General features: G+C 43.8%; 1 protein-coding gene across 5 annotated transcripts in view; it reads left to right on the top strand.

The window, feature by feature from the left end:
- NMU (neuromedin U) overlaps nt 1–17829 on the top strand; it is a 131118-nt gene that overhangs the window by 68680 nt on the left and 44609 nt on the right. For 2 of the 5 annotated variants that reach the window (XM_073583564.1, XM_073583561.1), the window contains exons 3-6: nt 13280–13324; nt 13417–13476; nt 17601–17630; nt 17703–17777. In XM_073583564.1, the coding sequence (XP_073439665.1) occupies nt 13280–13324; nt 13417–13476; nt 17601–17630; nt 17703–17777 (210 nt within the window). The remainder of the gene's footprint in view (nt 1–13279; nt 13325–13416; nt 13477–17600; nt 17631–17702; nt 17778–17829) is intronic. The other 3 variants (XM_073583565.1, XM_073583562.1, XM_073583563.1) reach the window with 2 other exon arrangements.

Raw genomic sequence — 17829 nt, 5'->3', positions numbered from 1 at the left:
CTTTTGAGGCACAGTGCAAAGCTCAAAAGGAAAAGAGACCCATATTATAGTGCAGATTTTACAATTATGGTTTGAGTGTGCCATAACCCACTGGGAGAGCCGCTGAGGTGCCAGAACAGCAGAACTCCTCATAAGTGACCCGATTTTACAAAATACATCATTTGATGAATTAATCTAGGGGTGCAGTGATCATTTTCACACCACCTGTGGGTCACAGAATTGTATACCATTGGGCTGTGAAGAAAAAATAATTACATTTTTGCCACAAAATTTTAGTTTTAGCCCCAGATTTAACATTTTCACACAAGAAGTGGGTAAAAATTGGCACCAGAATTTGTCCCACAATTTCTGCTGAATATAGAAATACCCCATATGTGGCTGTACAGTACTGCTTAGCCAGTCTCGGTAGAGATGAGGCACTATTTGCCTCCTGGAGGGCAAATTTTCCTAGAATTTTTAAATGACCAATAATGTAACACACAAGGGACAAATACCACCGTACCATGACCAAATCTTTATCTTTATCAACGATTTAGATGGATTAAATTTAGACTGATTAAATTTGCTGATGACACAAAGCTAGGAGGGATAGCTAATACTAGAGAAGAGAGAGAGAGGATTCAAAAAGATATAAATAAACTGGAGCAGTGGGCAGCAACTAACAGAATGGTTTTTAACAGGGAAAAATGCAAAGTACTACATCTGGGCAATAAAAATGAAAAAAGCATATACAGAATGGGAGGAATAGGACTAAGCAACAGCACATGTGAAAAAGACTTGGGTATACTAATAGATCACAGACTGAATATGACTCAACAGTGTGATGCAGCAGCAAAAAAGGCAAATGCAATTCTAGGATGTATTAACAGAAGCATACAGTCTAGATCACGTGAAGTCATTATTGCCCTCTGCTCCTCTTTGGTCAGACCTCATCTGGAATACTGTGTCCAGTTTTGGGTGCCACATTTTAAAAAAGACATCAACAAACTGGAGCAAGTTCAGAAAAGAGCGACCAGAATGGTGACCGGTCTGCAAACCCTGTCTTATGAGGAAAGGTTGCAGGATTTGGGAATGTTTAGCTTGCAAAAGAGAAGACTGAGAGGATACTTAATAGCTAACTACAAATATTTCAAGGGCTGTCACATTGTAGAAGGATTATCTTTATTCTCATTTGCACAAGGAAAGACTAGAAGCAATGGGATGGAACTGAATGGGAAGAGACACAGATTAGATATTAGAAAAAACTTTTTGACAGTTAGAGTGATCAATGAGTGGAACAGGCTGCCACGAGAAGTGGTGAGTTCTCCTTCAATGGAAGTCTTCAAACAGAGGTTGGACAGACATCTGTCTGGGATGATTTAGCGAATCCTGCTTTGAGCAGGGGGTTGGACCAGATGGCCCAGGAGGTCCCTTCCAACTCTACGGATTCTATGATTCTATGACCAGACACCATATTACCACCACATAATGACGTATAATACCACATACAAAGAAAAAATACCGCTACACCATGTCCAGACCACATATTAAAACTACAGTGACTGAATAATATCACATACAAGGGACAAATACCGCCACACCATGACCAGACCACATATTACCACCACATGGTGACCAATAATACCACATAATCCCACATACAAGGAACAAATACTACCACACCATGGCCGCACAACATATTACCACCACTTTGTGACCGAATACTCAAATACTGATCAGTAATAAAAAAACTCAATACTAATATAACCATATGTGCCATTATACACAGGAGATCTGTACTTAGTATGCAGTAATACAGTGATCACTGGTGACATTGTACACAGGACTGCTGTATATAGTATACAGTGTATAGTATCAGTGTATAGGTAACACATTGACTCACCAGTGAAACCTCTAGGTGAAATCTTTCATCTTCATCCAGCACAGATTGACATCACTTCTTCCAGCCAGGGCTTGTTTCTGCAGGAAATAGCACAGTTATCTAGAGCACTGCTTGCAGAACACATTACTTATTTTTTCCCAACTTCTACACTACACCAAATGAAGAAAAAAAGGCAACATAGTGTCACTCTACACAGTAACAGGACCGCCTCCACATTTAAAACAGTATACTCAGAAAATAAAATAAATACATCACTGCAGTAATAATATACCTTATTTAGCCCCTATGGTAATAATATCACCCATCCTGGCCCCCGTGTGTCTCATTCCTGGCTCCAGCCATATGTTCTCCCATCCTGCCCTCATGAGTATCCATTCTGCCCCATATGATCTCCCTATCCTGCCCCATGATCTTGCCACAACTGTCCCATGATCCTGCAACAACTGTCCCATTATCCTGCCCCATCTGTCCCATTATCCTGCCCCATCTGTCCCATGCACCTGCACCATCTGTTTCCATCCTGCCCCATGATCGTGCCCCATCTGTCTCCATCCTGCCTTATCTGTCTCCATCCTGCCTGATCTGTCTCCATCCTGCTCCATATTCCTGCCCCATCTGTCTCCATTCTGCCCGATCTGTCTCCATCCTGCCCCATATTCCTGCTCCAACTGTCTCCATCCCGCACCATGTCTCCAATCATACTTCCTGTGTCTCCAATCTTGCCTCCATATCTTTCATCCTGCCACCATGTCTCCAATCCTGCCCCCTGTGTCTCCATTCTGCCCGTGTCTCCAATCCTGCCCCTGTATCTCCAATCCAGCCCTCTGTATCTCCATTCTGCCCCGTGTCTCCAATCATGCCCCCTGTGTCTCCAATCATGCCCCTTGTGTCTCCAATCATGCCCCCTGTGTCTCCAATCATGCCCCCATATCTTTTATCCTGCTCCCCTGTCTCCAATCCTGCCCCCTGTGTCTCCATTCTGCCCATGTCTCCATTCTGCCTCATGTCTCCATTCTGCCTCGTGTCTCCAATCCTGCCCCATCTCCAATCATGCCCCCTGTGTCTCCAATCATGCCCCCTGTGTCTCCAATCATGCCCCCATATCTTTCATCCTGCCCCCTGTCTCCAATCCTGCTCCCTGTCTCCAATCCTGCCCCCTGTGTCTGCAATTCTGCCCCCTGTGTCTCCAATCCTGTCCCCTGTGTCTCCATTCTGCCCCATGTCTCCAATCCCCCTGTCTCTCCAATCCTGCCCCCTGTGTCTCCAATCCTGCCCCTTGTGTCTCCAATCATGGCCCCTGTGTTTCCAATCATACCCCCTGTGTCTACAATCATGCCCCCACATATTTCATTCTGCCCCCGTGTCACCAATCATGCCCCTGTGTCTCCAATCATGCCCCCTGCATCTCAAATCATGCCCCCATATCTTTCATCCTGCCCCCTGTCTCCATTCTATCCCATCTCCATTCTGTTCTGGCAGGATGGACACTTATCTCCATCCTGCCGGCTTGCCGCTTTCAATAAAAATAAAAATTTAGAAAAGAACCTTTCTCCTTACCTTGCCGCGCTCCTGCGGCGAGTGATCTTTCCCTCCAGGCTGAAAGCGCGCACTCGCCGGTGAATGACAATGACATCAGACGCTGACAACGTGCATGCTGATGTCAGCTGCCAGCCTCTGATTGGCTGGCGGCTTTAACTATTGCCATGCAGGCCCAGTGGGCCTGCATGGCAATAGAGTGTAACTGAACGTCTCGGACGCAGGGTTCAGATACTGCACCGGCAATAACCTACCGCTGGGGCCCGATCAGCAGAAGAGACGGGGCCCGATGCGGGCCCCCTCTGCTAACTGGGCCCCATAAGCCAGTCAGGGCAGTAATGCCCTGATGGCGGCCCTGGCCAGGGCGAGGCCAGTGTCTGAGCCCCAGGTGGATAAGCATAGAGCAACTGGGTGAGCTGGAATCAAGTTTTTGGAAAATAAAAATAAAATAAAAAAATGTGTCTACATAAGTGTGAACAGCTTCTTATGATTGGGGATGTGGTTGTGCTCAGAATTAGCACATTTAAACTAATTTTAAAGAGGATTTCCCAATGACAAAGTACATTTTAATCACTTGATCTTGAAATAAAAATAAGTTCCACAATTGGATGTGTGTAAAAAATATGTTCCTGTGCTGAGATAATCTTATAATTGTGCCCCTACCATGTACTGTGTAATGGCTATGTCTGAATAATATCAAGCAGGGACATGGTCTGATCATACTACAGCTCCTGTGCAGGAGAGGAAGTAAAAGAGAGTATACAGACATGACAGGATAAGATCCCAGATGCTGCTTTCTGTGAGGTAAAACATTTCCCTGTCTGTTTAAAAACAGTAGTCAGTAGTAGACTTAGTAGAGTACACAGCTGCCATCATTTTAAGTGATTCTGATTAAATCCACATTAAAGCCATAGTCCGTAAACAGCTTTCAACACAGCAAAGGGATCTCATTGATGAAAGTAATCTATCAGGGTAAGGGTTCAGAAAAATTTCCATGGCATTATATTTATCATGGAACATTGAGAAGATGGTCATCAAGAAGTATCTTCAATTTTGCACAACAGTGACATTATCTAGAACTGGATGTCCCTCAAAAATTAATGAAAAGACAAGAAGAGAATTGTTCCCGGAGGCTGCAAAGAGGCCTACAGCAACATTAAAGGAACTGCTGGAATTTCTGGCAAGTACTGGTTGTGTACTGCACGTGATCATAATTTCCAATATTTTTTGAATGTCTGTAATATGAGGTAAGGTAGCTATATCCAAGCCCAGCTATGTTTTCACAAAACCTACATCAAGCCTACCAAAGGTATGTGAAAATAAAAGTGTTATGTCTGATGAGCCCAAGGTTGAACTTTTTAGCCATAATTGCAAAAGGTACTGTATGTTTGGCACATAAACTAACATAATGCATAGTCAGAAGATCACTATAACAACATGGTAGAAGCAGCATTATGCTTTGGGGCTGTTTTGTGACAGCTAGAACTGAGGTTTTAGTCAAACTGGAGGGGAATTATGAACAGTTCCAGATATCAGTCAATTTTGCAACAAACTTCTAGCCTTTGCAAAAAAGCTGAAAATGAATAGGAACTTCCCCTTTCAGAATGTTATACCCTAATCATTAGTGATGAGCAAGTATACTCGTTACTTTAGATTTCCTGAGCGTGCTCGGGTATCCTCCGAGTATTTTGGGCGTGCTCGGAGATTTAGTTTCTGTCGCCGTAGCTGCATGATTTGTGGCTGCTAGACAATCTGAATACATGTGGGGATTCCCTAACAAACAGGCATTCCTCACATGTATTCAGGCTGGCTAGCAGCCGCAAATCATGCAGCTGCGAAGACACAAACATAGTCTATGAGCACGCCTAAAATACTCGGAGATCACCCGAGCATGCTCAGAAAACTCGAGTAATGAGCATACTCGCTCATCACTACTAATCATACTCAAAATAATGACTTTGCAAGAAGCTCAGACCTGAATCCAATTGAAAATCTGTGGGTCACCAGAAGAGGGTGCTGTACACAGGTGATGATCTATCAATCTGATAGATTTGGAGCATAACTGCAAGGAAAAGCGGACAAATGCTGCCAATTCTAGATGTGTCACGCTCCTAAACAAAAAGACTGAATTCTATCATAAGTTCAAAGGGTACTTAAACAAAGTATTACCGTAGATTAAGGGTATGTGCAGATTATCAGTAAACGCTGCTGGTTGGACGCGGCATACTTGTGCAGCGTCCGACCTGCAGCGTCCAGATGTTACAGCATAGTGGATGGGATTTCAAGAAATCCCATGTCTACTGCGTCCAGAGACGTTTGCGGATCACCCGCAGAGACGGACATGCGGTGCAGGGCCGGCCCGAGAGATTACGGCGCCCTAGGCGAAACTATTTTGTTGCGCCCCTACTATTCTTGGCAGTAGATGAAAACTTGGGATATAAATTTAGGAGCAAAATAAACCACAACAACAATGATTAATTAACTCTCTCCTAACTCTTTAATCTTCTGAGAAGTTGTATAGGACAAATATATACAAAGTAATCAATAACACAAAACAAAAACGACCATAGGTAATTAAAATTTTTGTTTCCTTGCCTTTTTTTTTTTAAAAGGATGACACTAAGTCACCGAGATTAATTGGTTAGCAACTTCAGATTCTATCGAAATTGTTGCCAACCCAACCAACCTCTCTTGCGTCATATTTGCCCTTAAATATGTACACTTTTCTTTCCATTCCTAAAACTTTTTGCCTTTTGAAAAGATTTTTTTATAATTTTTTCTATTTCTTCTCTGGCGCCCCCTTTGGGTTGGCGCCCTAGGCGGCCGCCTAGTTCGCCTATACTGTTATGAATCAGTCACCGTAGGAGGCAAAAGCAGAAATATAAGCTAAGTCCAGAAAACCAGAGAAGTTGGCAACTATCAGATTGCAGACCCCTGAACCTATCAACACAACTAGCAGTAGCCATGGGGGGTTCCTACGATGCCCTAGACCCCTCGATCACAGCCGGAAAATTAAATAGGCCTAAACAAAGGAAAGGGGAAATCTAAACTGCCCCAGAGCAGACTCCAAAGCAATAGGCAGCCCCCAACATATAATGACGGTGAAGCAAGATGAAAACACTAACACAGACAGAAAGATAGACTGAGCAAACGTCTTTGCTCAGTCTATCTTTCTGTCTGTGTTAGTGTTTTCATCTTCAAAGACGGGGCCCAAAACTACCTAGATAGGAAAGGACAGGAAGGCTGCTGTCTGCAATCTGCCAAAACCCTATCAAAGACATAAGCCAACAAGCTGATATGAAAAATGCCCTGAAGCAGCTAGGCTTCAAAAACTAAATCAGCACTCAGGTATTTTCAGAAAAAAAAGCTAAAGGAATTCAGCATACCCCAGCAGGGAATGGCAGAAATCCAGAAAAACAAAGCAAAACAAAGTCAAAGCACCAATGCAAAAGGCCGAGCAGCAAACTTAGCTTTAGAGGAGCAGGAATTCAGACTGGTCTCCAAGGATCCCACAGAGAACTCACCCGCAGGGCAGAATGGCGTCGGCAGCCTTATATCCAGTCAGTAACTCCACTCAGCCAGTCATCATCATCAGCCTCAGGTGTTTGATAATCAGGCTCACTACCTTTCTTTATCAGAAGAGGGAGTTCCTCGGGCCTCAGTAATGAAGGGGAAAATGAACTCACAACAGTACCTCCCCCTTGAGGAGGGGGTCACCGAACCCTCAACTACGCCACCAGGGCGATCAGGGTGAGCCCGATGAAAGGCACGCACCAATCTTTTGGCATGAATATCAGAGGCAGAGACCCAGGAATTATCCTCCTGACCATAACCCTTCCACTTAACCAAATACTGGAGTCTCCGTCTAGCCAGACGGGAATCCAGTACTTTCTCTACCTCATATTCCATGTTACCTTCAACCAATACAGGGTCTGGAGGTGCACCCCCGGAACAACAGGTTCAACAAACCTCTTCAACAAAGATTTATGGAACACATTATGGATTTTAAATGTGACAGGAAGAGCCAAACGAAAAGAGACCGGATTAATAATCTCCACAATCTTGTAAGGTCCAATAAATCTAGGCTTAAACTTAGGAGAAGCCACCTTCATAGCAATATTTTTTGATGATAACCACACCATATCACCAATCTTAAACTGGGGACCAATGGTCCTATGTCGGTTGGAAAACCGCTGGGCCTTTTCCTGGGAGAGAGATAACTTATCCACCACTTGGTCCCAGATCTGGTGCATTCTCTCCACCACAGTGTCAACACCTGGGCAGGCAGAGGGCTCCACCTGCCCTGAAGAAAATCGAGGATGAAACCCAAAGTTACAAAAAAAAGGTGACATCAAAGTGGCAGAACTAGCTCTATTATTTAAAGCAAATTCGGCCAAGGGCAAAAATGAAACCCAATCATCCTGATCAGCAGAAATAAAACATCTCAAATATGACTCCAAGGTCTGGTTTGTTCTCTCTGTCTGCCCATTGGTCTGAGGGTGAAAAGCAGAGGAGAAGGACAACTGAATTCCCAGCCTGGAACAGAAAGTTCTCCAAAATCTAGACACAAACTGGACTCCTCTGTCAGATACAATGTTCTCAGGAATCCCGTGCAAACGAGCCACCTGTTGTAAAAACAGGGGCACCAACTCAGAGGAAGACGGCAACTTAGGGAGTGGTACAAGATGAACCATCTTAGAGAACCTATCACAAATCACCCAAATAACAGTCATCCTTTGAGAGACAGGCATATCAGAGATGAAATCCATTGAAATATGGGTCCATGGCCTCTTGGGGACAGGCAAAGGCATCAACAACCCACTAGAGCGAGAACACGATTTAGACCGGGAGCACGTCCCACAGGACTGCACAAAATTCCTGACATCACGAGACAAGGAGGGCCACCAAAAAAACCGACTCACCAGATCTCTAGTACCAAAAATACCTGGATGACCAGCCAAAGCAGAGCAATGAACTTCAGACATCACTCTCTTCTTCCACTGGTCAGGAACATACAACTTTCCACTGGGACAACGCTCAGGTTTGTCCTCCTGGAACTCTTCCAGAGCATGTCTCAAATCGGGCGAGATGGCAGAAAGAACTACCCCTTCGCCTAAGATGGTAGCAGGCTTGGTCACCACAGGAGAATCAGCAAAGAAGCTCCTAGAGAGGGTGTCTGCCTTGACATTCTTCGTTCCAGGAAGAGAAGAAACCACAAAATCAAAACGTGTAAAAAACAAGGCCCACCTAGCCTGTCTAGGGTTCAAGCGCTTAGCCGACTCTAGGTAAATCAAATTCTTGTGGTCAGTGAGGACCACGACTTGATGCTTAGCTCCCTCCAACCAATGTCTCCACTCCTCAAATGCCCATTTCATGGCCAACAGTTCCCTATTCCCCACATCATAGTTACGTTCAGATGGAGAGAACTTTCGGGAAAAGAAAGCACAGGGATTCATTTTAGATGTTACAGGATCCTTTTGGGACAAAACAGCTCCTGCACCAATCTCAGAAGCATCCACCTCTACCTGGAATGGAAGTGAGACATCAGGTTGCCGCAAAACCGGGGCGGAGGTGAATCTTCGCTTCAGCTCCTGAAAGGAAGAAACAGCCTCCGGAGACCAATTTAACACATCAGCACCCTTCTTAGTCAAATCAGTCAATGGCTTGGCAATACTAGAAAATTTTGCTATAAATTTCCGATAAAAATTAGCAAAACCCAAAAACTTCTGGAGGGCCTTCAAAGAAGTGGGCTGAACCCAATCGTAAATGGCCTGTACCTTGGCCGGGTCCATTTCAATAGTTGACGGGGACAAAATAAATTCCAAAAAAGAAATCCTCTGTACTCTAAAAAGGCATTTAGATCCTTTGACATACAGGGAATTCTCCCTCAAGATCCGGAACACAGTCCGAATATGTTCCACATGAGAATCCCAATCCTTGGAGAAGATCAAAATATCATCCAGATAGATAATCAAAAATTTATCGACAAAATCTCGGAAAATATCGTTCATGAAGCACTGGAAGACAGAAGGGGCATTAGTGAGCCCAAAAGGCATCACCAGGTACTCAAAATGTCCCTCCGGAGTATTAAACGCCGTCTTCCATTCATCCACATGCTTAATGCGAATAAGATTATACGCCCCCCTGAGGTCAAGCTTGGTAAACCAGCAAGCACCTTTAACTCTGGAGAATAGATCAGAAATCAGAGGTAACGGATACTGATATTTAACAGTAATTTTGTTGAGGGCACTATAATCAATACAAGGTCTTAATGATCCATCCTTTTTGGCTACAAAAAAAAAACGGCACCTAAGGGTGACGAGGATGGTCTAATATGACCCTTCTCCAACGCCTCCTTAATATAGGATCGCATAGCCTCGTACTCGGGTACAGATAAATTGAAGAGCCGACCCTTGGGAAATTTACACCCCGGGCTCAGTTCAATTGCACAGTCATAACTCCTATGAGGAGGCAGAGACGCAGACTCATTCTCACTAAATACATCATAAAAGTCCGCCAAATAATCAGGAACATCATGCGACTGAGGAGAGGTGGAAAACACCGGAGCCTCACTAAAGGCACACCGACAACCCCAACTCACCACAGACACAGATTTCCAATCCAAAACTGGATTATGAATTTGTAACCAGGGAAACCCCAGAACAATAGTATCATGCAGATTATGCAACACCAAAAATCTGCAATTTTCTTGATGGTCTGGGGCGACCCGCATTACCACCTGGGTCCAAAACTGAGGTTTATTTTTAGCCAAAGGAGTAGCATCAATCCTCCTCAAAGGGATAGGCGTCTGCAGAGGTGTCATCGGAAATCCACAACGTTTAGCAAAATCCAAGTCCATTAGGTTTAGGGCTGCTCCCGAATCCACAAAAGCCTTGGCGGAAAATGTGGACAGGGAGCAGATCAGAGTAATAGCCAGAAGAAACTTAGGTTGAACACCCCCAACAGAAAACGTGTGTGCAAAGCGTTTCTCTCGTTTAGGACAGACAGAAATAATATGCGAGGCATCTCCACAGAAAAAACACAACTTATTACGCCTTCTGAACTCCTGACGCTGCTCTCTGAAAAAAACTCTATCCCACTGCATAGGTTCAGACATTTGTTCAACAGGTGGCAACACCTCTCGTGCAGCTTTGCGTTCGCGCAAACGCCGATCAACCTGAATGGCTAATGACATAGAATCATCAAGACCAGAGGGAACAGGAAATCCCACCATAGTATCTTTTACGGCTTCTGACAACCCCTTCCGAAAGAGAGCAGCCAAGGCATTATCATTCCAGGTAGTAAGTACTGCCCACTTTCAGAATTTTTGACAGTACAATTCTGCAGAATCACGACCCTGGATCAATGCCAGCAGGGTCTTTTCAGCCTGATCAATGGCATTAGGTTCGTCATACAACAACCCCAAGGCCTGAAAAAATGCGTTCACATTAGTCAGAATAGGATCATCTGGTTTCAAAGAAAACGCCCAATCCTGGGGATCGCCACGCAACAAAGAGATGACAATTTTAACCTGCTGCGCGGAGCTCCCTGACGAGTTAGGCTTCAAGGCAAAAAATAATTTACAATTATTTTTGAAATTCAAAAATTTAGACCGATCCCCAAAAAATACATCAGGTGTAGGAATCTTTCGTTCAGCAGCATGTGAATGAGCAAGGTAGGCGGAAATTCCCCGCACTTCCGCAGTGAGCTGCTCCACACGATCAGACAATTGCTTTATCTCCATTGAGAGAAAAAAAAAATTCCCCCTACGGCCTCAGAGATATAGAGGAAAAAATATACACACTTTTTTTTTTTTTTTTTTAACAATTCTTTCCTGCTATTGAGTACCCTAGGATCTGCGGTATGGCGGGTGATTCTGTTATGAATGAGTCACCGTAGGAGGCAAAAGCAGAAATATAAGCTAAGTCCAGAAAACCAGAGAAGTTGGCAACTATCAGATTGCAGACCCCTGAACCTATCAACACAACTAGCAGTAGCCATGGGGGGTTCCTATGATGCCCCAGACCCCTCGATCACAGCCGGAAAATTAAATAGGCCTAAAGAAAGGAAAGGGGAAATCTAAACTGCCCCAGAGCAGACCCCAAAGCAATAGGCAGCCCCCAACATATAATGACGGTGAAGCAAGATGAAAACACTAACACAGACAGAAAGATAGACTGAGCAAAGACGGGGCCCAAAACTACCTAGATAGGAAAGGACAGGAAGGCTGCTGTGTGCAATCTGCCAAAACCCTATCAAAGACATAAGCCAACAAGCTGATATGAAAAAGGCCCTGAAGCAGCTAGGCTTCAAAAACTAAATCAGCACTCAGGTATTTTCAGAAAACAGAGCTAAAGGAATTCAGCACACCCCAGCAGCGAATGGCAGAAATCCAGAAAAACAAAGCAAAACAAAGTCAAAGCACCAATGCAAAAGGCCGAGCAGCAAACTTAGCTTTAGAGGAGCAGGAATTCAGACTGGTCTCCAAGGATCCCACAGAGAACTCACCCGCAGGGCAGAAGGGCGTCGGCAGCCTTATATCCAGTCAGTAACTCCACTCAGCCAGTCATCATCAGCCTCAGGTGTTTGATAATCAGGCTCACTACCTTTCTTTACCAGAAGAGGGAGTTCCTCGGGCCTCAGTAATGAAGGGGAAAATGAACTCACAACACTATACGTTAGGGATGGCCCTGATGCGGTGGGTCTTTTCAGACTGCAGCATGTCTATTTATCTTGCAGAGAAATTTCACCCATACAATGTATTGTACGCGGTGAATGCGCACAGTTCAGAGATCACATGCAGATTTACCTGCCTTCAATAGATGGCAGCACTTTGGATGCAGCGAACATGTGCTGCATCCAAAACGCTGCCCGTTCCGGATCATCTGCACATACGCTAGGGGTGTAATATTTATACAACCACATTATTTTGGTTCTTTGAAATCTTTTCGAGTGTGAAAAAAGGAAAAAGTTTATTTGTCAATGGATTTGTCTAGGTTATGAGTGGCAATAAAGGTGAAAAAGGTTCTGAAGTTATTCTTCTTGGTGTGATTTATTACATGACAAAAAACTGGCATGGTAACAGGAGTGTGTAGACTCTCTATCCATTGTAAAGAACTTACACTCTGCAGCAGCAACAATGTTGGAAATTTTTCAGAAAATCTATTTAGCAAATTGCTTAATTTTGCAATTAGGTAGAAAATGAGCACTGAAATTAATTTAGTGTGAATGTGTACGTAGCCTTTAATGGCATATTCCCAATAAAACAAAGAAATTACTGATTGAATCCACTTCGGTTTATTTTGCCATTTACCTATATTATTTCAAAAGAAGTACTACTTCTGATACATGAGAGAAATCAGACACGTCCATCACTGTATAGAAATACTGTATATTCTGCATTACTGGTCCATATACTATTTAGAGTTAATGCCTAGTGATGATCGAAGGATAGGTAATATCCAAGCATACTCAGGCGCTAACCGAGTGTCTTGGGTGTGCTCAAAAAATATGTTTGCGTCCCCGCAGCTGCAGGTCTCGCGGTTGTTCGACAGCCACAACACATGTGGGGGATGGCCAGTTTGTTAGGTAATCCCTGCATGTGTTGCGGCTGTCGTACCGCCGCAAAACGTGCAGCTGCGGGGACTCAAATATATTTTTCGAGTACCATGAAGACCCTAGGTTAGCACACGAGCATGCTCAGATAACACCTTATCCCAGCACATTCGCTAATCACTATTAATGTCTTTAGCTGTTAAATAATGTAAGCCTGTATTTTCCTAACAGTGTTATGTACCAATCTGCTGACTGTCAGCAGCTTGTAGGTTTTATTCTTCTTTTGTGATTTCCCTGTGTCTACAGATAGATGATGCATGTTCTGCAGTCCTGTCAGATTCCCAGCCTGCGGTGAGTTCACATTAATTACTGTACCTTATCCATTTACTACAGTATAAAAATAGGGCTGTGAGTTGACGGCACTTCTTGTCTTTTATGTGCAGGTATCAAGTGCTCTAGAAGAACTTTGCTTTATGGCAATGGGAATTCTGCAGAAGTCTCAGGTAAGCAAAACTTTCCATAAATTGTAATAATTACTTGGAAGTGGTAAAAACTGTGTTCAGAGCTAATACAGTTTACAGGATCGATGTGCCATTTATGTAATATAGAGCGTAGACTGGACAGTAATATGAATTGTCAGTATCTGGATATGATGCCGAGTTCCATCAATGTCTGAGTGGTACAATTCACTTAACAATAGGTTCACACGAGCATATAAAAAACCATTCAGAGATTTTTGTTCTCACTTGTCATCAGTGTGCAATCCAGTTTTTTAACAGCAGCAGCTATTAATAATTTACAAGACCATTTACAGTTTCCTGTGTTACAGAATTGCAAAATATCCGTATAAATCGGATGCTATATGCTGTGATTCCATCTAATTTTTTCCGTGCACCAACAAACTTGAATGGGCGAGTCTCATCCGATTTATGGAAGAAATTAGAATATGCTGTGATTTTTTTTTCACTTGCAGTTTCGGTCTGCCCCATTGAATAACATTGGTCTGAGTCAGGTCCTTTTTTCTACAGATAATACTCGAACTGAAAATTCTGTCTTGTGAATGAGCCCTTAACAATGCTGGTGCCAAACATCAATAGGTGATGGCTGCACATGTCTGGTCATCTTCTATTGCAATGAACAGAAGTTCCAAAAGTCTTTTAATATATTCTGATGTGTCTTTTGTGACATCCTGAAAGTCATGACTCTGGAAAGGTCGAGTTCCCTTAACTGTCACGCCACTCGCCCCCCCCCCCTTCCCAGCATTCCCTCTTTACTATTTCTAAACAAAGGACACACCACATGTTCAACTTTGGATAAGGATGGCCACAGCAGCCAACTTTTATTAATGACTAAAGACACTTTGTGGGTCCCCCTCGAAGCTATCACTGTCCTGGTCTGGTGATTGTGCCGCCATTGGCATTGCCCCTTCCCTCCCAGCCTTACTTCCAGACGCATCTTTTCCTGCTCGGAAGCACCATGAATCGAGGGAAGAGGTTGCCTCCACCATTAACCTGTACCCGACTACCGTCGTCGGGTACCCACCTATCTTTACTATGTACCCGATTACCATCGCCGGGTGCCCTCGTAATGTGACCCGACTTCCTCGTCGGGCATCACCCACTTCTCACCAGACCACCAACACATCACCATCCAATAAGGGGGATCCCCGCAATAACAGAATCCCCTACTTCCTCATTTTATTTACCAGCTTTAAGGGCCCACCAACGCTCCAAAATCATCATTAAAAATGTGTACAGAACCTCCGGCTCACGAAGAGCCATGCGCCGCCAGGCAGGAGAGGAAAAACCCCCTGTGGGGGAAACCTCCAGGGTACCATGGCTGGCGGATTGCCCTTCCCCTGGGCTTAGAAGGTAACTGCCAAACTATTCCATATGTAATTGGTATTATAGCATCCAGATGTGGCCACTGCGGCCCGGTCGTTCTTTCCTTAGGGTGGGCAGGTGGGACTTGCTGTCCGGCGTCCTGGTCGAAGAGAGGGGTCCAGCCTCTCCTGAGTCCTTTTGTTGTCCCTTACCCCTCCTCTGTCCATTTCACTTTCCCCAATTCCTTTACCCCTTTTTTCCCAGTCACTTCCTCCCTACCAATGTCATGCTCGCCTACCTCCAACCCACTTCTGGGGTCTCGTTCGGCAGTTACTTGACTCTGGAAAGGTCGAGTTCATGTGACTGTCACCCCACTCACCCTCCCCTTCCCAGCACTCCCCCTTTACTATTTCTAAACAAAGGACACACCACACGTTCAACTTTGGATAAGGATGGCCGCAGCAGCCAACTTTTATTAATAATTAAAGACACTTGGTGGGTCCCCCTTGAAGCTATCACTGTCCTGGTCTGATGATTGTGCCGCCATTGGCATTTCCCCTTCCCTCCCAGCCTTACTTCCAGCCACTTCTTTGCCTCCACCGTTAACCTGTACCCGACTACTGTCATCTGGTACCCACCATTCTTTACTATGCACCCGACTACAATCACTGGGTGCCCTCGTAATGTGACCCCGACCCTCGTCGGGCATCACCCACTTCTCACCAGACCACCAACACATAACCATCCAATAAGGGGGATCCCCGCAATGCCAGAATCCCCTATTTCCTCATTTTATTTACCAGCTTCGAAGGCCCACCAACGCAACACCGAGAGCAACTTGACCCTTTCAAGTGCTCGAGACCCCACCAACCATTACTGCTGTGGCCCTCAGCATCCCTTCCCGTAATCCTCCAATCCACAATTCCATCCCCCGTGCATTCAGGTGTACCCCATCCGCCAACCAGTAGTCTTCCTCCATGGAATCTAACCCCGCATGGCGTATCGCCACGCCCCCGTTCCGGACTACCCACTTGGATATCTCCTTGTTGATTTTAATATGGGCCTTGTCAATTCTCTTCATTGAACGGGCCCCACGCCAACTCCTTCTGGGTACCATACCAGGCCACACTACTTTCATATTTGGGCACGTCCACCCTAACCGCCTCAAATCCTTCTTTATATTGATAACTAGTCCCTTTCCTGAGCTACTTCATTAGGACAACTTGCAAATTATTTTTGGTTATCTATAAATTGTTCAGTATCAGCCTCTAAGATCACACTCTACTATATCACCCAGGGGAAATTTGTACACATTTAAAGGGAACTGGTTATCAGAATTTTATACCTCAAAATAATGGCATGTATTTATAGGCAATTTTATGCTCAGTAAATCCTTACCTTCCTTGTAGAAATCTGTTTTGCTGTTTTAGAGAAATAGTTGAAATTTTATGTTAATGAGTTGCAAGTGCAGTGAGCTGGCGCTGCACTCACAGCTCACCTGCCCTTTCTCCTAAATATTTGCCCGCTACCGTTACTCATGTTTCTGTTACTTGTCAGTCAGAGACAGGAGGCAGGCAGCAGGCAGGAAGTATGGAGAGAGGTGGGAGAGCTGTGAGGTCAGGCCCCCCGATCACTGCACTTGAGACTCAGTAGCAAACAATTTCAACTATGGATTTCTCTAAAATGGATTTCTACAAGCAAGGTAAGGATTTACTCAGCATTAAAGCACCTTTACATACAGTACATGCCATCAGTTTGGGTATAAAAAAGTTAAATTTTAAAATAATTGCACATGAAATAAATGTCAGTAATCATACAGATTAAGAATAAGCAAAATATACAGATTAGGAATAAGAGAAGTTTGCCCTATAATGAATGGTTTCCTACCTTAAGTGTATGAATAAAGAAAGCAGTAGTGACACATATTCCTAAAGTGGCTACAGGACAAGTTCCTCTACTACCACACAGGAAAATATTGAACAAAACAATAGTCAAATTCTGGTATAGGCAGGCACGCTTACGAATGAAGAAGTGAACTGACATGAAGCCCCATTGCTTCACTGCACTTTACGTTCTGTTATTTTATGGGGCATAGGTACCTTTGAAGAATTTAGGTGAAACGCTTCTGGTGTTTGTCCCTGAAGAAGCAGGGTAAAACACACATTGCAGTGTCAGGTCAATTCGTCAGCTCACTCCTCCATTTTTATTTGTTCCTATATCTTTCAATATTATTGTCTTGTCAATATTTTCCTATATACTAGCATAGGAACTTGTACTGTCTTAGGTAGGTAGCCCTTCATTATAAAGCATTGATTGCTTATCCTTATTGTTTTCCCAATCTGGTTGCTGCCATTTTATTCACGTATTCATGATTTTAAATTTTAATAAAATAAATTGTGCATTTTTATAGGATTTATGCACTCTGGGGTCTGTTTATAGGTTATATTGTTGTTGAAGTGTCCCGCAGGAATGTTATATTTGTGCATACTGTATATGGTATATCTGGTAACTAATTACAGCTCGGAGCCAGGAGTTTCAGGAGTTGAACCTGCATGCAGCGATCATCTAATGAATCAGTTAGAACAACTCCTTTAAAGTATTAATGTGTACTGACCTGAGATCACAGTGTATTGAGGATGCACTTTTCCCCATGTCTTATACAATGTTCGTTAGTATATGTTTATTTGGGGATTTTGGACCCTCCTGGTAAATACTCATTGGTTTAGGCCATATATATATTTAAAAGGATTATGACAAATGGGGCATTTGTTTCTTTAGAATGAATTATTGTTTCTGTTTTGCAGGGATTAGAGGAAAAAGATGACTCTAAAAGGGTGAGTTGTGTTAAGCTGCACTAAAATTGTGACGATGTCCTTATTCAATGAACTTTTTGTGAAGTAAAATAGCGTCTTAATTTCTTTTCTGCACAGTTCTTATTTCATTATTCTAAGAGTCATGACTCAGGAAACTCAGACATCACGGTAAGTTGCAGTTTTGGGGAAAAATACCTCCAGACTATATCTCACATAAGAT

The sequence above is a fragment of the Dendrobates tinctorius genome, unplaced genomic scaffold (assembly GCF_039654945.1).
Source record: "Dendrobates tinctorius isolate UK_male_01 unplaced genomic scaffold, ASM3965494v1 ptg000079l, whole genome shotgun sequence".
In the NCBI taxonomy this organism is placed as follows: domain Eukaryota; kingdom Metazoa; phylum Chordata; class Amphibia; order Anura; family Dendrobatidae; genus Dendrobates; species Dendrobates tinctorius.
Note: the sequence above shows the minus strand (reverse complement) of the source record. Positions and strands in the feature narration are given on the sequence as shown.